This window comes from Palaemon carinicauda, unplaced genomic scaffold (genome assembly GCF_036898095.1).
Source record: "Palaemon carinicauda isolate YSFRI2023 unplaced genomic scaffold, ASM3689809v2 scaffold1180, whole genome shotgun sequence".
Taxonomy (NCBI): domain Eukaryota; kingdom Metazoa; phylum Arthropoda; class Malacostraca; order Decapoda; family Palaemonidae; genus Palaemon; species Palaemon carinicauda.
Window position 1 is genome coordinate 30,182 of NW_027168683.1, and position 20,628 is coordinate 50,809.

The 20,628-nt window shown below is 36.4% G+C and overlaps 2 protein-coding genes across 2 annotated transcripts; one reads left to right on the forward strand and one right to left on the reverse strand.

The window, feature by feature from the left end:
- Positions 1–1,852: 1,852 nt before the first annotated feature.
- Positions 1,853–9,955, reverse strand: LOC137635373 (uncharacterized). Its single transcript, XM_068367839.1, has 5 exons — positions 9,821–9,955; positions 5,420–6,176; positions 4,430–4,678; positions 2,447–2,542; positions 1,853–2,168 (listed from the first exon to the last, which is right to left on the reverse strand). The coding sequence occupies exons 2-5, from the start codon at positions 6,170–6,172 to the stop codon at positions 1,995–1,997; spliced, it is 1,272 nt and encodes a 423-aa protein (XP_068223940.1). The 5' UTR covers positions 6,173–6,176; positions 9,821–9,955; the 3' UTR covers positions 1,853–1,994.
- A 1,343-nt stretch (positions 9,956–11,298) lies between these two features.
- On the forward strand, positions 11,299–20,230 carry LOC137635374 (zinc finger CCHC domain-containing protein 10-like). The gene is made up of 3 exons (XM_068367841.1): positions 11,299–11,425; positions 13,201–13,362; positions 17,632–20,230. Exons 1-3 carry the CDS (start codon positions 11,391–11,393, stop codon positions 17,897–17,899), a joined length of 465 nt encoding a protein of 154 aa, XP_068223942.1. The 5' UTR covers positions 11,299–11,390; the 3' UTR covers positions 17,900–20,230.
- The last annotated feature ends 398 nt before the right edge of the window (positions 20,231–20,628 follow it).

Consider the following 20,628-nt stretch of genomic DNA (forward strand, 5'->3'; position numbering starts at 1 on the left):
CATATATACACTCCCAAGCTGGTATGTAAGCCGGAGCTGAAAGGCGTTATACGCCTCAACTGTGAAAAATACTAGGTTATGTTAGCCAAATAAATACGGCAAAAGATCAATATTAATAATGAAATGAAAGGTGGATAAAATTCAATAAAGCGGGAAGAGGTGAAAAGATAAAAAACTTGAAATGCTGCCATGTTGTCAAGAAAGCTAGGCATGAATTGTGGCATATGACATACGAATCCAACTCTGCATGAAAATAAAACAAAGATAGCAATCTTGAACACTAAATTAATGCCTTTAATATCCTGAATCTCTTAATACAAATATTGGATAACTAAATCATAAGTTGATTTCTAGTACCCAGTACTGAATTTATCAGTATATGTTGATTTCTCACTTAACTAAGTTGAGCAAGATGTTTTGACAGCTTGGCTACCAAAAGGAAGATGGGATGGCAGCTAGGCACTTATTAACTCACATGTTGCATTGTCTGTAGTGCAGTACAGTAATAGCCTTGGTTCTCATTGATGATGTTTTATCGTTACCAGGTGATTTTTAGCATTGGAGGTGCTGTGACAGTTTCAATATGGCATGAATATGTGGGTCTCCCTTGTACACTGAGTTCGTGCCTTGCACTTTGAAACACTAGCCCTAGAGCAGGGGAGACCATATTTCTTTGTTAATTTTGTCTTATTAAATACCCTTTTCTGGCCTTTTACCAAAAATACTTGGAGGCCACACAGCACATTAAGTAGATATTCCTTTTCTGGCCTTTTACCAAAACTGCTTGGAGACCACACAGCATGTTAACTAGATATCCTTTTCTGGCCTTTTACCAAAAGCGCATGGAGACCACACAGCACGTTAACTAGATAACCTTTTCTGGCCTTTTACCAAAAATGCTTGGAGACCACACAGCATGTTAACTAGATACCCTTTTCTGGCCTTTTACCAAAAACGCATGGAGACCACATAGGCTAACACGTTAGCTAGATACCCTTTTCTGGACTTTTACCAAAAATGCATGGAGACCACACAGCATGTTAACTAGATAACCTTTTCTGGCCTTTTACCAAAAACGCTTGGAGACCACATAACACGTTAACTAGATACCCTTTTCTGGCCTTTTACCAAAAACGCATGGAGACCACACAGCACGTTAACTAGATAACCTTTTCTGGCCTTTTACCAAAAACGCTTGGAGACCACACAGCACGTTAACTAGATACCGTTTTCTGTAAAACGCTTGGAGACCACACAGCACATTAACTAGATAACCTTTTCTGATCTTTTACCAAAAATACTTGTAGACCACACAGCACCTTAACTAGATAACCTTTTCTGGCCTTTTACCAAAACTGCTTGGAGGCTACACAGCACATTAACCCAAAGATGGCAGAAGTTTGCTGTTCTTATATCACCGAAATATGTTTTTTTTTTTTTTCAAGAAAGGAATTTTTTCATGTGAAACCCATAAAATACTATACCTATCTTATTTCATCTAGGCACTGGATCTTATTGACAGTATACAGTTCGGTTTTTTATTTTAAAATCCTAATCTGTATCATGTAATTTAGTTTTTTCTCTAGCAGAAACACAAGACATACTCCATATATAAAAGGTATCATGTACACATCAAAATCTTTTGGGATTTTATTTTTCCCACATAATAATAGTAACCCTAGAACCGATGGTATTTAGAAGCTAAAGGAAAACCGGTTGCCTCTCCTTACAGCTTCAATAATCCCCTTGATACCATTTCATGGAAATTCCAGTGATAGACCATGATTATTTTGCCTCCAATAACAAAGATGTCTCTATGGTGAAATCCCAATGGTATAGAGAGATACAAAAATCCTTTTGAGTTTTATTTGTCAAATTTAAAACATAGAACCAACAAACTTAATACATAAAATAACTGTTTACTTTTCAATTGTAATAAAAAAACACTGATGTGGTTATCCACGAACAATATAACACACATTTCAATGACAATGTTAATTTGTATCCATATCTTCCGTTTCTTCATCCTCTGAATCTTCTAATTCTCTGTCAATGTCCTCATCATCTTCATCTTGTGCCGCTTCTTCTGGCAATGGGCCAAGTTCTGCTAACAGTTCTTCTAAATGTTCAATCAACTGGGCATCATCAGTAGGGTTGGCCTTGTGAGCCTGCAAGTATTCACAAATGTATTGGGTTACTTAACATCTGCCAAGTGAATACTTCTGCAAAACAAGTTTGCCAAATTATATTTATTTTTTTAAATTATCAAAATATTTCAATCTTTATCATTGTAACAATTAGCCTGAAAATAAAATTATGGAAGTCTTAATGTTCCACAAGACATTTTCGATCAAATATGACACTAGCAAATACTAAAGTGGACCTCCAAATGTTCCTGAAAAAATTTTAGTATGATTTTAATTAATGCAATTGCCCAATAACATACTTCCATGGCTCTATGCAATAGGTATCTTGCATTATCTCGATGTTCCTCTCCCCGTAAATATGCACTCCATCCCATTAGGTACCAAGTGTCAACAACCTGTGTATAGAAGAAGAACAGTTAGTCAATATTGCAAGTACTGTACCCATACAGTATTCTGTTTACTATACCTTCATAAACATCTTATATACTGTAATTTTACCAGTCCAAAAAATAGTAAACTACAGTACTCTGATAATAATAATGTAAGTGTCAAATTCTAAAATGGGGATGCTGAAATATAAATCTGTATGTCACCACTATTACCTCTTACAAAGTGCATGAAGAGAATGTATTTTAGTAATAATGAGGAGGGTATTTGCAATTAAGAGGACAGCCCTACAGTACTTTTCTAGGTAGCAGGTTTGCCTAGGCATCAGCCACCTGTTGAGATACTACCGCTGGAGAGTTATTGGGTCCTTTGACTAGCCAGACAGTCCTACATTGGATTCTTCTCTCTGATAACGGCTTGTTTTCCTTTTGCCTACACATAGTGTACACCGATTAGTCTGGCCAATTCTTTACATATCCTCCTGTCCTCATACATCTGACAACACTGAGATTACCAAACAATTTTTCTTCGCTCAAGGGATTAACTACTGCAATGTGGCTACTTTCCTATTGGTAAGGGTAGAAGAGAGACTTTAGCTATGGCAAGCAGCTCTTCTAGGAGGACACCACTCCACATCAAACCAATGTTCTCTGGTCTTGGATAGTGCCTTAGCCTCTGTACTATGGTCTTTCACTGTCTTGGGGTAGAGTTCTCTTGCTTGAGGGCACACTCAGGCACACTATTCTAAGGTAACGGACAAAGACAATACCCTAGATGTTTAGAGACTGACCATTTATACATATAATCAGTCCTTAAGCACCCTTCCCACCCAAGCTAGGACCAGAGAGAGCCAGGCAATGGTTGCCAGTGATTCAGCAGGTAGGTTTACAAGCTCCCCCAACTCCCCCTTAACTCATAAGGATAGTGAGGTTACCGACACTTCAAGAAATTATCAAGCTTGAGTGGGTCTTGAACCCAGTCCAGTAGATTGCTACACAGGGATGTTTCTAATAGGCTAAAACAGTTTATCAGAGTATTATAGATGAGTAACCTAGACCAGGTTAGTAACCCTTGACCATGTTGCATTACTTATACTATTTATCCCTCTCTTTCCTTCAATTTTGTCCCATCTCCAACAGTATGGGAGTCAGCAATATGAACATAAACGGAGATTCATAGAAATGAATAGAAATTTAGAAAGTTTTATCGCTAAACTCACTGATGTTTATATACATGGCCACCATCCTCCCAGTGACTCATGGTATCAAGAGAAGGGATAATATCGGCTTTGAAACAAGACTGGATTAACTGACAGGGCAACCTAACCTGGTGTTTTCATCACTTACTGCTAAAGGATTCCAATCCCTTGTTGATGGCATGTAATTATTGAACTGAATGAAAATGGGAAAATTAAACAAATTTTATGGGTAGATGTCAATTAAACTGAGTTTCTGGAAAAGCAATATGAACATCAGGTGAATATAGAAATAAAAATTTTTATTATCAAAATTCTGTTTTTGTCTGGAGGCCAATTTGTTATTTAAAAGTTCCAGTATTTGGTATCTGTAATTTCACCCTTTCATTTCTGAGAGCAGTTACACTAACGTTCCACTACATCTGTAGGTTTAAACATTAATAATCCTTGGAAGCCGGCAAAATTCCCAAGTACTGTATCTGTGGTAACATCCTTATAAAGTTAAAATTTGTATTCGTGTATACACATTTAACAAGCTTCTGTATCTGTACTCTATCATAGAGTAAAAGACAGAGAAGCAACATCATGCATTTTGGTTAAATAAAGTCAAAATAACAATCCAAGAAATACTCCCGATTAGGAAAGTGATTTAAAATATACAAAATAGAGTACTGATAATCACTACTGTGTCTTAACTTACCGAGTCATCCTCTTCAGCAAGACCCTCGAGGACATCTATAGCATGATCGTGGTCCTCGATTTCAATGAGAATTTTAGCCGTATTGAGTCTTGTTGGGTACGATAAGGGACATACTTCAACGGGGTCAAAACTACCTGCAACAGCTTTACCCTCTTCGACTGCTTTGTACTTTGGCAGCCACAGTTCTATGGACTTTTGTATGTTCTCTTTTGCTTGTTCCACTTCTTGTTTGACAAGAAGATAACTGGCCTGAAATAGTTATCATCATTATTATGACTGAATTATTATTATTACCAGTGCTGTAAAGGTATTAGTTTAATAATCCTATTTTTTTGCTTCACTTGAGAAAGCCTTTCATAACAACTTCTAATTAGAAAAGCAGGATGCTATAAGCATAACAGTACAGCACTGAACTCTTATATGAGATGCAAATCAATCCCAAGCCTGGAAGAAAATAACACAAGAGGATATGACACATTTTTAAGTTTTGATAACTCAGATGATGTGGCCGGATATTAATATGCTGTACAGGATGATCTAATGGTTCCAATGCCACTTTAATTTCTTAAGCAAGACATACTCCAAATCAAAGTGTTAAACACCTGTATCTCTAAAAATAGTTAGTTGTTCACATTGAAACTTTTCAACAAAAGTTTCAAAGTTAAATACTAGATTAAAAATTGCAAATACAGTAGTACCTTGGTTTACAAGTTTTTTGGGGATTGAAGTGTTGTGTGGTCTCCAAGGAATTCCCTGTCAAACGGTAGAACAGGGAATCCAATACAACTTAATTACTTCATATAAAAATTTTACTTACAGACTGATACAATGCTTGTAAACTGATTTTGATTTTTATACACATACAAATGGGCTTGTATTCATAGTTACACACTCGTAAACTGGGATACTACTGTAGAATATTTAGTATACAGTATAGTATTAGATAGCGTAATACGTTTCACAATTCCTGTATTAAAAGAAAACACGTACCATACTTTGATAAGCTTCAGGATTACTGGGATCTACTTCTATGGCTTTGCTGATATTAGTCTGACACTGGGTTTCTGCATCTTCTTCATCACAGAGATCCGTCATGAATAGTTCAGCAACTGAGCAATATGCGGATGACATCTGATGAACCAGACTAGACTTCATGTTCTGAGATTCATCTGGATGACAAGCAGAGGAGGAGGAGGAAGGTGGTTCATTCTCTCTTTCCTCTTCAGTTTCTTCAACACTTTCCTCTTCATCCCTTTTGGCTGTCGCAGTTTCCATTTCTGTGTCATCTTCCTCATCAGGCTTTTCAGCATCATCACATAGGCTGTTTTCATTTACTGCTGTGGGCTGGAGGTTGTCAAGCTGTGACTTCATTAACTCAATGCCTTTCAAATAGCATTGTAGGGAATCTTTGCCTCCAAGCAGTTGTGCCATGGACAAGTACTTTGAATAGCCTTCCTCTGGTTGTACAGTAATAGCTCTACCAAGGCAGTGCTTGGCTCCATAAAAATTGCCTACTTCAAGGCATAAGCTTGCCGAGGTTTCAAGGGCAAATACATTATCAGGATCACGCTTCAGTGCTTCCTGACAGTAGTTTTGGGCCTTATCAAATTTATAAGTGTCTATTTGTTCCTGCGCATGGGATAATAATTCAGCAACTGACATTGAATCTAAGTTAAGCTTAACATCTTTCTTGCGAGTTTTGGCATTTTTCATCCTTTGCTTTCTTGCACTTTTCTTACCCATAACTCTGGAAAGAGAACAAATGGTAGATTAATGACCTATTACAAACATGTTAAAACTCCTAAAAACTTAACAATTTATGAGTGTTTATAGTATATAAGTTGTAATGTACTCTGTGGATTATTATTTCTTTATTCCCACAGGCTTTATTCATTATTACTGTATAAAATGAAAAAGGGACAAGATCAAGTAACAGAAATAATAGTCACGTGGAAAGAAACAACCAAGAAGGAAGATAAAAAAAAGAAACAGGCAGAAAAGAATGCAGCCAACAGAACTGGCAAAAAAAATTTAATAAAAATATATTTTTCACATACAGTAATGGCTCACAACACGAAATTAATTGGTTCCGTAATAGCTTTCGTGAAAGGATTTTTTCGTCTAGTGAGTCGCCTTTTACATGTAAATAGCCTAATTTGTTCCATACCCCACTAAAACACCACATTAAATGTAAAAGGAGACTCACCTCTAAACAGTACTAAATGTATGACAAGTACTGTATTTTGATCATTTAATAATAAATAAACCATTGGTAACCTGTAAAAAAAAAGTTTATAATTAGAGCAAACAGTAAATATACAGTAACAAAAAATGTGGACCCTTACCTTTGGAGGGAGGCGATTTCCGAGAGCGAAGTGCGGGGCGGTAGAGGAGGATGAAAAACATCGGAAAACGTTAACAAGTGGCAGAAAACGCATAAATGACAGGAAATATTAACACTCCATTTTAGGAAAAACATTTACAAATGGGAGGAAATATTAACTGTTAAATTTACGATAAACTTAGAATAAAATTTCTTTTTTTTCTTCCTTTTTCTAATTTTTTTTTTTTTTTTACTTTACTTTTTGTATTTTCTAAATTTAATTACATTACGTATTTTCTTCATCACTGCCACTTTTCTTTCGTTTATTTAGCAATCGCTTTCTTTGCTTCTATCGAAGGCCTCTTTTTAAAATAATCGTCCAAACAGTCACGCCCTTAGAAGATGTTGCTTTGATAGCTTCCTTATGCTTCAGGATCGTTCCTATCGTAGACGGATTTTGGCCATATTCCTTCGCAATCACACTTAACTGCATGTCAGCCTTGTATTTCTTGATTATTTCCATCTTCATCTCCATGGAAAGCATTACCCTCTTCTTTCCCTTGACATCAGCGACTTTGTTGGGACCCATGGTTAATGATGTAATGTAATATTACGCACGATACAGTGCAGTTGTTACGAAAGCAAAATTACAAACACTAAGTCAACGGGTACGATACCGCTGCCTAAATGAAAAGACAGGAACACCAATGCGTTGATGCATGATGGGATACAGTTCAGTAGATGCTGACCGATAGGAGAGCAGGATCTTATGGTGGTAACTATCACCAGAGTTGGGAGATAACCAATGGGAGCGCAGGAGGATGGTAGCAAGTGTACGGGCTGGCGGAGGGCAAATTTTAAAATCAGTTTCAGACACAGTCGGGCTCTCGCACCATACCTCCTTTCGTTGTCCGAAACATTTTTCGTGATGCGAGTCGTAAAATTCTTCGCATCTCGTTTCGCAGAGTGAAAATTTCATAAGCAGATTCTTTCATATCGAAAGGTTTGACTGAACAAGCCCATTGCCTTACGACAACCTACTTTGTGAAACCTGCAACCACCAGATGTCCCAGAAGTGTCCCACTTTTTACCTTTCCAAGCATGTATCCAGGTCACCTGGTACCCATACTTCTAGAACTACTCATGGACTGAATACCCTGAACCACCTGCAATCAATACAGTATAGCCTGAGAAGCCCCCCGGACCCCCTCGTCCAGGTCATAAACACTAGCCAGACCCCCTTCCCAGGTCAAAAACTAAAAGTAAATCGCAAATAAATCCTTATATTATGATAAAGTAAATCGCAAGTAAATACTTACGTTATGATTGACAGTCTTCTTTTTTTTTTTTTTTTTTTTTTTTACAGAAGCTTTGCAGTAGAAATATGCTGGTGTTCCCGAAAAATTAAGTCGGAATCGGACCTTTGAGGCATTACTTCGGTTATTTTTTTAATTTCACATGAGTAACAATAGCTTTACACTGAACGGAAAGCATTTTCATCATAATAAATTGCCGACGTAAATGAACTTCCACTAAATTTCGAAATAGATTGATGTACTTCCCCCAAGTTCCCTCTGGAGACTTCTTTATGTGATGGTGGTTAATGTGAAATTGAAGGGGAAGGTGGAAAAAAAAATGGCTGATGTAGAACAATAGGCAGGAACTTATGAAAAAGTACTTGTAAGCTTTTAATTGGTTTAAAAAAAAACCAACTGACAAATATGTCATTGTAAATGCACAGAAACCATGGGAAATAACGCATGCGCAATAAGTCCCTTTCAGTCTCTCACACGTAAACAATTGACTCGAGTGAAAAAACATACTGCACATTTCAATAGACGGATACGTAAATTATTATGCCCCAGCCCCTATTAAACATATACAGTAGAGAAAAATACCAAACTAGACAGCACTCGTCCATTTCTTAAAGCGAATTCCAGTTTCGCTAGTACGTAAAGTACAGGATCATATATTTACCCTGCTCTTATAATATTTTATTTTTTCCTTTCCTCACTGGGGTATTTTCCCTGTTGGAGCCATTGGGCTATAGCATCTTGCTTTTCCAACTAGGGTTGTAGCTTAGCAAGTAATAATAATTAGTGGGAAGATTGTGGTAAAACAATGTTGAAAATTGGTGACAAGATGACATTGTACTTAACAAATCACTGTCATGAGTACATTTGACTCGCCAGCCCAGAGAAGACCTCCCTTAAACTGACGGTCAATTGACAAAGGAGGATTTTCTAAACTAAAAAATCTAGCTTGTATACAATTCAATAAAAAAAAAAAACTGGGTGAATTTACTTCACTTCGTTGGGAGAAGCATAAAATTTCTTATAATTTGTCAAATCAATTTCATTTATGGGAAAGCTGTTGTTTATCTTAGTCTGAAATACAATATGAAGCTAGGGAGCCTTTGTATATCAGCGGCCAGTTCCTCACGAGTTCATTAAAAATGGACATCAACTAACCTAAACTTTCCCCCCTAACCTAACCTACATTACCCTGTAATACAGTACAATAACATCCCATATTCTAAGTTGTACACTATCATACATACACCCCGAAGCTATTTTTAAGATTTTAGAAATATGATTTTGTTTTACCCTACCAGGAGTGAAGCCAGTTTGGAAGCAAACGCAGGGTTGAGAGTTAATATTAGGGTATGGCAGTCAAAAGGGGATCGCAGTATGTAGGTATAACAGCTCCTAGGTTAGGTTAGGTTTGTTTCTCTTTTTAAAGTGAGGTTTTTCATTCATAACTTAAAATTTTACACCTGGTCTGTCCAAACAAACTAGAATGGCTCTAAAAATTACTTGTTAAATTGGTTGAATATTGTTTTGACACAAATTGGGTTTATTTATTGTTTATAATCGGCTGTATGCCTAAAAATAACTTTAAATGGCGACACACTCATTTCCAAGCAATGGTCTACCGGGCCATGCAAACCCTAGCCTATTTCAAAATATATCATCAGTTACTTAAAATTCATTAGTTTATACAAAAATTAACACTATTTCCTAGTTAATATATGCAAAACAATTGATTGATTACACTAATCTTCTTACGTTAAGTCAGGTAGGCACGTGTAGTTTTGTTTACGTTAGTTCAGAGAAACATGACAAATGGACGTGACTATATCCTGTGTGGTTGAATTTATTTGAAAAAGAAACAACACAATTGGACCAATTGGTGCTACGTCGTATTTCTATGCCCAAAACTGTGATAAAATTCTCAGTGTTAATGGTTTTATTTTCAAAATCAATTATCTATATTTAAATTGTTTTTTTAATTCATGTTTGGAAGAGTCTTTGCTCACAACTCTAAGAATAGCAGGAAGAATTTCCCTCACACTTGGATGCAATTTACTTTAGTTATAGTTTAGGTTAACTTGAAAGATGGCAATTAACTTGAATTTCGCTATATTATTCTTTAAATACTGTAGAATATACACGGCAATCAATTCTTGTGGATCCTGCAAGGTGCAGGGCTTTTAGAGGCAGTAGTTTGGCCAGGGCACTACACCAGCCACCCGTTGAGACTACTGCTAGACTTATGGCATTGGGTACTTTGATGGCAGGACAGTACTACATTGGCTTCCTCTCCCTATGGCCTATTTTTCCTTTACCTTTTCTTTCCACGTTCGCCTCTGTCCTCATATACCTGACAACACTGAGATTACCAAAGAATTCTTCTTTGCTGAAGGAGTTAAGTACCTTTTGTTAAGGATAGAAGAGAAACTAGCTATGGTAAGCAGCTCTTTTTGGAGAAGCACACCCCAAAATCAAACAATTTTTCTATATTTTTGAGTAGTGTCATAGCCTCTATCATCTGTATCATGGTCTTCACTGTCTTGGAGTAGAGTTCTCGTGCTTAACGACACACTCAGGCGCAGTATATCTTATTAATCTTTCTCTTGTTTTTAAAGTTTTTGTAGTTTATGTATAAAAGATCTATTTTGATATTGTTACTGTTCTTGGCATATTTTATTTTGATAGTTACAGTATTACTCTTCTTGACGTTTATTTATTTTTATTTCCCTTTCCTCAAAGCTAATTTTCCTGGCAGAAGCCCTTGGGCATAATATCCTGCTTTTCTAACAAGGGTTGTAGCTTAGCAAATAATAATAATAATAGTGATAAGACAAGACACAACCCTTATAATAGATGACTTAAAGTAACTGGAAAAACAGTTCAGTACAGAAGGGATATGCAGAAATAACAAAATAAACTACAATAAGATTTTTTTGTAATATGAATTATTATTACAGCACTGTATTTTGTTTGCTTTAAGACAAGTGCTGTTTTCCTGTTCCTGTCACAGGGATACAGAACCTGCAAGACTTATACGTTCAGATACTAATCCTCAGTTTTGGTTTCCATGTTATTCTGAACTTTTTTTGACAATACTATAATTTATATCCTTTTAATGTATTATTTTGTATACTGTACTGTTTTACGCCAACAATAATATCATACTTATATGCATTCACTTCCTCCCCAGCACCCTTATTAGAAACACTACTCTTCATTGGAAACACTACTCTTTTGTGTTTATCATTATTATGCGCCGTAGAATATTGCTTTGTAAACATCCTCTTGCCTAAACTCTTAGGCTGACCTTAAATAATACGTCGAGATGCCTGTCGGAAATGGATTATTTGGAAAGCGCCCGTAAGACCTAATTTTATATATTATGTATCATTTAGCATTTAACGAGGAATAAGACTGGAAATAGTTACGCACGCTATTTCTTTTGGCCCTTGACTTATAGTAGGCTGCATCAACATGGCTTATATTTGCGTTATTTCGGCCAACTAAATGGATGGAAAGCTCTTATTGTAAATACTAATATCGAGGATACTTTCTAATATTACCCATCTGACCCAGGGAAACCTTTGTAGTCCTCCTGTCATGTTAAGAATGAAAGATTATTTTAATAGGGATATATCGCAACTTAATGCAAACATATTTTATATTAACCCTAAAGTGTGATAAATAGGGCAATTGTTGTACCTTAGCATTAGTTGTATCTTGAAAGGACGAGAAGAGCTAGGCCTCAAATCAATAGACTTCTTGAGCACGGGAAAGATGTAGAGGAGAATTACTAAGAACGCTATCTCCTTGAATCAGGCAATTGATAGAGAGAGCCATGGCTCCAAACACCTCACCATCTGGTAGATGCCCGCGTGCACATGACATCAGGGGGGGTTAGCGCTTCCCTGGCTTTTAGAAAGAATTTCTCTTTACAGCAGGTACTTCTCACAGGCAGATGGAAAGGGCAAACAAAATTCTCTGCCCACTACTTGCAAGACATAACCCACAGGAGCCTAGATACAATAGGTCTTTTGGTGGCATATATTGTTTTGGGATGAGTTTTCTCTTAAAGGTCTAAGATTTGTATGTGTAGAGACAAATGAGATTTTTAATCAATTCTTATTTTTTATAATTTTACAAACCTGAGACCTTTAAGTTATACTGTCTGTGTCAACCACCCTGTAAGTCCTAGGTTAAGGTCAAAATGAAGGGGGTACCTGGTGGCTGGGCAGGGCTTACCTGTCACCAGGCTGTTACTATTAACTACCACTACCTCATTAAGTTTAAACTGCCGTTCCATGTTTTCTGAAGTCATACTCCTCGGAAAGGTCTCATGTTATTATTGTTACTTGTATTACTTGCTAAGCTACAAATTCAAATGTTTGAAAGATATTGTTTAGTAATTGAATTAATCTGGTTAATTTGACTTATAGTATACATTAAATATTCTAGGTAAAAGCCTTCATGGGTAATGTAGTTCCTTGGAACAGATATAAAATTTCCAATTAATTGTCAAATTGATGTTTATTTGGATGTGAAAAATATTAATAAGAAGCTAGTTGTATGATTTACAAAATATTATGATTTAGAGTTACATTACCAGGAGTGAAGCCAATTTATATAGTTAGAAAAAATATAAATTGCTGAAAAAAATTTTGGTATTACCTTTGTTGCAATTTATATAGGGATTTTATTTATTACTACTGTGCATGAATATTTGTAATAAATCGCATGCTTATACTGTTTAAATAATTCTGTGCTGTACATGAATGAAAAAAAAAATGTATTTTAACCCTTTTACCCCCAGGCTATTTGGAAATTTCCAACCCTTAACCCCCAAGGGGTTATTTTTTTCCCAGCACATTTTGCAGTATATTTTTTTTAAATTGCTCTAACAGCCTTAATTTTTGTCATAGAAAGGTCAGGTTGGTCTCATTCTCTTGGAAAATGCCTGAATTTTCTAAAAAAAAAAATATGAAAAAAAAAAATATAGCATTTTTTTGCAAGGACGTACCGGTACGTCCATGGGGGTAAAGGGATGGCTTTTGTAAAACGTACCAGTACGTCCTTTGGGGGTAAAAGGGTTAAAGGTATGCCTCTAAAATATGTAGTAACGTGAATTTTCTTTTCAGGAAACCATCAGCGGAAAGCGTACGTTGTCAGAAATGTTTAGAGATGGGTCACTGGACCTACGAATGCAATGGTAAAAGAAAATATGTTCATCGTGACTCCAGGACTTCTATGCTCAACAAGCGACTCAAACAAGATGAAGAAGGACAACAAATGGAGTATTTGTAAGTCTTTTAAGTTATTTGTTTCAGGTTATTTATTTTGTGTCAGTATTTATATCCACCTGTTTGTTTCATGGTAGCTAAAAGTGAGGGTGCAAGTTTCAAGATTTTTAACTTGGAAGAAACCCTTGTTATAGAAGGATCTGATTTGTATGCGGTAAGTAGATGCTCCATCATTAACATTATTATGTTGTGTGATTAATTACTTACTGAGTATTGATGAAATTAGTGTAACCTGGGTTACATAACTAGGAAATATCCAGAGTACTTCATTGAATAGTTGTTGTTTGTGTATGTAACCTAGTTGGTAAAGTCATACACGTCGCGGCCAGAAACTTACTGACGAGTCGACGACCTGAGCTAGCACGCTTCCCGACCCCGGGTCGCCTCAGGGCACTTATCACACCGCCTGAGGTTGACCCCTTAGAAAATGGAAAGAGGGTAAACTATACAAAATGCTGGTCGGTTAGGTAGAGTTACCAGTAACTCCTAAGAAGGTAGTTCTAGTTAAGTGTGTTAGGAAAAATACAAATTACTTAAAAATTTGTGATGTATTGATGAAATTAGTGTAACCTGGGTTACATAACTAGCAAATATCCAGAGTACTTCATTGTATAGTTGCTGTTTATGTATGTAGCTTAGTTGGTAAAGTCATACCCTCTTCTATTCGTCGCAGAAACCCACCAGTCGGATAACTACCTGGTGTTAAATTCTCGGCTTACCGTGACAAAAATGTCATTGGAATGTAATAATGTGCAGATTCCAGTTCATTCACAATCATGATTTCATTTGGTTTTCTTGAAGGTGGCTTACTGGTGGTAATGGCATAGAGCTTAGAATTACCATCATTATTCTTAGGTATTACCGGAGAATTACAAGACTATGTCATTCTAGAACCAGTGTTTTCTTGAAGGTGGCTTACTGGTGGTAATGGCATAGAGCTTAGAATTACCATCATTATTCTTAGGTATTACCGGAGAATTACAAGACTATGTCATTCTAGAACCAGTGTTTTCTTGAAGGTGGCATACTGGTGGTAATGGCATAGAGCTTAGAATTACCATCATTATTAGGTATTACCTTAGGAATTACAAGATCATGTCATTCTAGAGCTACCCAGTTTTAGGAGAAAATGTTGAGAAGTTGCGTAAAAAACAGAGAAAACCATTAACCTCTAATATTTTACATTATTGCAAACAAATTTTACATGCACATGAGATTTATAGCAGATAAGAGAATACTAAATGCATGCAGATACAGTCCTGAACTGTACTGTATATGCGTATACCTAGGTGTATACTGCATACATACAGTACATTTATTGATATTGAACCGAGTGGTAATTTCAAAACTTCCTTTATCAAAGTAAAGTGTTGTTAAATGTTGCTGACCAAAATTTTATTTTTAAGCTGTTTAGGTGAACTAGTTGCATGGTATATATGGTCTAAGAATAATTGATTTTGGGTGAGAAAGGAGGATGTATCACAATAGTTTGAGACTGGTTTGGTCATGTAGAAGGAATGGATGACTGTAAATTAGTGGAAAATATGTGTAATTTATAAATGTTCAGAGGTAGATGGAGAAAAAAAAGTGTTGAAAGGCTTATATATAAGACGCAAAAGACATACTGTACTGTACAGTAGAGAAAAGGAACCTGTAGTTATTGAAATGTAAAGCAAAATGTGTTTTGGGGGTTTGATGTGTTGTTGGTGGGTCATCTATGTAGGTGCATGAAGGGGCTTTTAAAATTTGGCTCCATGAGGTTCATTCACTTTTCTATTGAGCACCATTCTTCCTTTTATAGGAGTATGATTTCTGTAAAACTGAAACTCGCCTAGTAGAATTTATGATGAGTTGTCAGAAGGTATAGGCGAGTGGCCGGTAACCCCTGCCCTCTTACCAGCTCACTGAGTACTCTAGCCGCTTGGACTTAGCCACTGAGTTGTACAGACATACTCTCGGTATGACAAACTTGGCTATATTTACACTTTTTCTTTTAGTATGCAGTTCTTTGTGTGACAGGATAGAGAAATCACGTGAAGTCATGCCTTCCTGCCCAGACATATGTTTTGCAAGTGCGTCAATTTTATGAGTAGGGGCTCTGTGTTTCTTCAATATATTTGTGGTCTTCTTGCTATCATCACCCTGTGAGGAATGTAAAGAGTGGCTGTCCTCGCAGTGGATTGAGTATGGCAAGAGCAGGAAGAAAAGTGAAAACAAGATTCCTCATCTTTGGGGTCTTCCTGGATTGGATGATGAAGAAATCACTAATCCTCTTTATTCTCCCCCTGGTACTGGAGCTTCTGAACATTCTTCATCGTATGCAGATTTTTTTGTTACAGAATAGAGAAATTATGTGAGGGCATGCCTTCTTGCCCAGGCATATGTGGTTGCAAGTGCGGCAATTTCATGAGTAGGGGCTCTGTGTATCTTCAATTCATTGTGGTCTTCTTGCAGAGGTCATGACTGGGTGCTATCATCACCCTGTGAGGAATGTAAAGAGTAACAGTCCTCGCAGTGGCTCGAGTATGGCAAGAGCCGGAAGAAAAGGTAAAAAAAGATTCCTCATCTTTGGGGTCTTCCTGGATGATGAAGAAATCACTAATCCTCTCCATTCTCCCCCTGGTATTCTAGCTTCTGAACATTCTTCATCTTTTTCCCCAGTAGGGTGATGAAGAAGGATGACAACTCGTACTGTACTTTAGGACAATCGCTGAGTGAGGCAGGATTTTCTGCTTCCCCTGAGAAACGGTTAATCCCCGCCCTTCCATTCAGATTGAGCCCAAAATTGCTTTTTCAGATGGTGACGCTGCTAAGGATAATGCCCTGAGGACTCTGGGCCATCCGTCGGTGGAAAAGCCCCTGCAATCCTTAGATACATCTAAGACTAGGTCTTCCTAACCAGAGTGATTGTCTTCAAGCCTGCCGATTGAACAATTTTATCCTCGGTATTTTCAAAGCAACGGAAGTTCTACATTCCAGAAGAGGCCATCTTGTCACCTCTATCAATACTGTAGATGTAGCCATCACTGATTCTTGGGACATCAGTTGAGAGGCTAGCAACCCGGTCCACAGTCTTCTTGGTTTCCGAATAGGTGAATATGGAAGCTTCTACAATAGTAAGTCCTCTAGGTAACCTGGTTGGACCACTAGTTGGGAACTGTAGCTTACTTCATTTCTCAGGATCTGTCATTCTGAGAGCAAAAATTTCACAGATCTTTGTTCTGTCAGGGGCATCAGTTACCTTTCTTACACCAATCGGGGAACCAGTGGACCAACTGTGTTCTTAAAACGAGAGATGTTGTAGTTACCAGATTTTAGTGGCAGATTGGACAAAGGGATGCACTTGGATTGAGAAATGTCCCAATCAGACTGAGTCCAGCCCTCATTCCTCCAAAAGAAGTAGAACGAACAGTGGGAAAGAGGGTGAAGATTAGCCAGGACTAATCCACTGTGCCATAACTTTAATAAGTCTGTGACTTAGAGGCCAAACCCAAAGACGCGTTGACTCATATAATTGGCATTGAAGGAAGTACCTATGACCTCCAGATTGAGGTAATTTCACATAAATTCCTCTTTAATTCTCTTGTATTCAAACATTTTCTTTTGTTTACACTTAATGTTAAAGAATCTTCTATTCATGAACAAGGATAGGCCATTGATTTTTTTAGTACTAAATGGTAATCACTACGTTTATAATGAAAGCAGTCGACTAACAGCTGTCATAACTTCAAAAGAAGAGAGAGTGTGAGTCAACAATATTCCTATATAAACAAAACCAGGAAAAAATTTAATTGTGATTCATTTGGTCAAAATGAACCACTGAAATTTTAGTTAAATCACGGGGGGAAATAAAGACATCTTGAATTGATATCAGTTGACAAGAAAGCTGAGGAATAGGATGTAAGTATGTCGCATCATTGACTTCCAAATATGTGGTGGTTCCCAGAGCAGAAGGCCGTTTTCAAGGTGAGAGAACAGAAAAAAATTTAGGGATAGTCATCAACACAGCTTCAAGTAACAGCAATATGTGCATGAAAGGAATTTCATAAAAACAAGTGGTCCACTAACCCTCCTCTGTCTATGCGAAGCCCACGTGAACCTTGTGACCAGAAACTACGAATTTCTCGGCAGTGCTGGAAATTGATGATTAGAATTAAGCCCTATTGTTTAATCAGCATTTAGTGATAAGATATCAATTCCAATAGGAAGTACTGTACTAAAGTACAGTTACTATTAGGAATAGAAATTTAGTGGTTTGCCTTTTTCCAGAAAAACAATGGTTGCCATGAAAAAGAAAAAACAGAAGTTAGACAAACGGAATAATTCTCATGATTCGGATTCTTCAAGCAGTTCTAGTTCATCGTCCTCCTCGTCGTCGTCTTCCTCATCGTCATCTTCCTCGTCCTCATCTGATTCATCATCGTCATCATCCGACTCTGATTCTGATTTAGACAATGAATCTTCTAGCTTGTCCGATTCATCGTCAGACTCCTCTCACACATCGTCAAGTAAAAAACGGAAGAACAAGAAAAGCTAGATCAAGATTCCTGATGTATGTATGGTTGAAAGTGTAAGAGCATAATGAGCAGTATATATTCTTGGTAATTTAGTTCACAGTACTGTATTCAAGATTATTCAGGGAGGGATATATTTTGATGTACAATACAGTATGCTTTAGACGTTTAAAAACTTTGTTGTAAGTGTATTCTGGTGTTTTCTTTGAGATTCAATATACAAAGATTGAAATACATTACTGTATATGATGTTTTGTAGTGTTGTGCATTGCATATAGAATTTGTAAAATTTCTCATGTACGTAAATATTAAGAATATTTTGGAATACAGGGATTAAGTTTATATATATTGCACTACATCAGTAAAATTATATAGCAGACAGTGTTGTTACATACATTTACATGGGTTACTTGTAATTTATACTGTACTTTAGAGAATGCATTTGTGCTCATTGTTTACAAATCTAAGGTTTTTGTGAGCAAAACCTTGCTATGTACCTGGATTTTGATATAAGATATTATCAGAGGAAAAGTTTTCTGTTTAAAGATTTTCTGTTTTACAAGTAAGAGCTTTTAGTGTTGGGAACATGCATGTAGTTTGCAGGAATTAGCAACATTCACATGTTTACTTATGTCTTGGTTTTGAATCCTTTAACAATATATTAATTTAGGATGTCTGCTACTCCAAAATACATAGGATACTCTTCAAAATAGGATTCTTCCCCATTTCCTAAATTCACATCATCCCCTTAATTTCTAATTTCCATCTTATAAACTGTTTTCTCTGCAGTATCCAAAGTTGTGAATAGCATTAAAAATAACTTTTAAAATCCATTACATCTGCATAAGTAATGCGCAAGGGGAATTTTTTCTCATGAATAAATTCTCAAGATACAGTACTTGCTTAACTTTAAAAGACGTGTGTTCATGTTTAGGTGGCAGGCGTGTCATTACAGTACATAGAAGTCCACGAACAGACTTTCCCTGGCAAGCCCATCTCTCTCAGATTAAGTAAAAGGCAGTCAGTAGGATATGAGCATAGAGAAACAGGATGATGTGATGAATTATCTTTGTGAATGAATATAAATGATACATTGATCGTGTTATGCTTTCTCATTCAATCGTTAATTTTGTAACATCGCAAAATTATTTCTGAAAGTTATTTTGTTTTATTACAAACCCGGAAATATACGATAACATATTGTGTCTCAGAAGAAGAAAATCATCCAATTCTATCAGTCGCTTCACTCATGGTGGCTGCACCAGCCCTTTGTTATCAAGAGTGAGTCATTAATTGCATTTCTGCCATGTAAACACCGGACCAAATTATTGATAACGACTTTATAACATTTTGTGACATAAGTTTATAGTTATATAATTTCAAGCAATGGGTATCATTATTGTAAAGTTTTAATCTCAAGTTACCCCAAATCGTAAAACTTAATTTTTCCTGTATTTGGTGCAAGTAGTTGTTTTTTTGGCCGAATGTTATTCATGGCCTAATTATCAGACAAGTATGTGAAATCTATATCACTTTGGTATAAAGTTGATTTCATACCATAATTTTCTTTATATTCAACAAGTAAATCTTTAATTTAGTTCATATGTGATGTGTATCTCTGATTACATGCCATTCTGTCTTGCTTTTTCTTTGTACTGTAATTGGATGGTCTTGTTTAACTTGTCTTAGAGTTACTGTGTGGATTTTTATATTTTGCGGTGTTTTTGTTAGAGTATCTTGGGTCTTATATCCAATAGTGGAATGCAGTTTATATTTCCAAAATTACTAGGTTGATTTTGCGACACCATTTTTTATGTGCTGTAGGAAATCCTCAAAAAAATTTAATTTGGCAATCATGTTTTGTGTTTTGAATTGAGGTGTAGTGAATCATTTTTCCCTGTATTATGAATTATGTATGGTATATACAGTGATGCCTCAGGATACGAAAGTAATCTGTTCAGGATACGGTTTCGTATCCTGATTTTTTCGTATCCTGAGTCGCGTTTTACATGTAAATAGCCTAATCCATTCCAAGCCTTACGAAAAGACACCTTTTCTTTCATAAACACGATAATCTGTAGTAATAGACATGCAATGCAGCCATTTCTATCATTCAATAATTAACCCAACCATTAAAAACATTCTAATCCATTCCAGAAACCACCATGAGATTATTCAATATTGTAGTTATAGCCTAGTTATCCCCTCCAAGCCCTAAGAAAACGGTCCGTTTTCTTTACCACTGTATAAAAGTTACGGTACTGTATGTAAAGCATTTGGATCAGTGAAGGTGTATTGTTACCTGTACACCTAAATTAAGGGTTGATACCCTGAAAAAAAAGGTACTGTACTCTCGGCGACGAGTTGGGATCTCGTAAGCTTTTCGTATCCTGAAATTTTTTTCGTATACTGGGGCATAAAAATCTTTGTATCGCTTTTCGTATCCTGAATTTTTCGTAAGCAGAAACTTTCGTATCCAGAGGTATCACTGTACTGTATATGTGCATGTGCACAGCAGCAGCAGGTCAAGTGTTTTATATTTGCAAAAGAAATAAGTAGATATAGCAGACTCATTCTCACCCACTGTATATCCCTGTTTAGTCCATTCAAATAGGATAGCCATAATATCTCTTAGCAAGATTCCAGTCCATTTCTTGTCCCCTTTTTAGTCTTGAGAATATTTTAGTACCATTGTCTCCAGAAGTTCTTTTGTATCACAAAGCTTTGGTCTCATTTATTTATTCTATGGGCT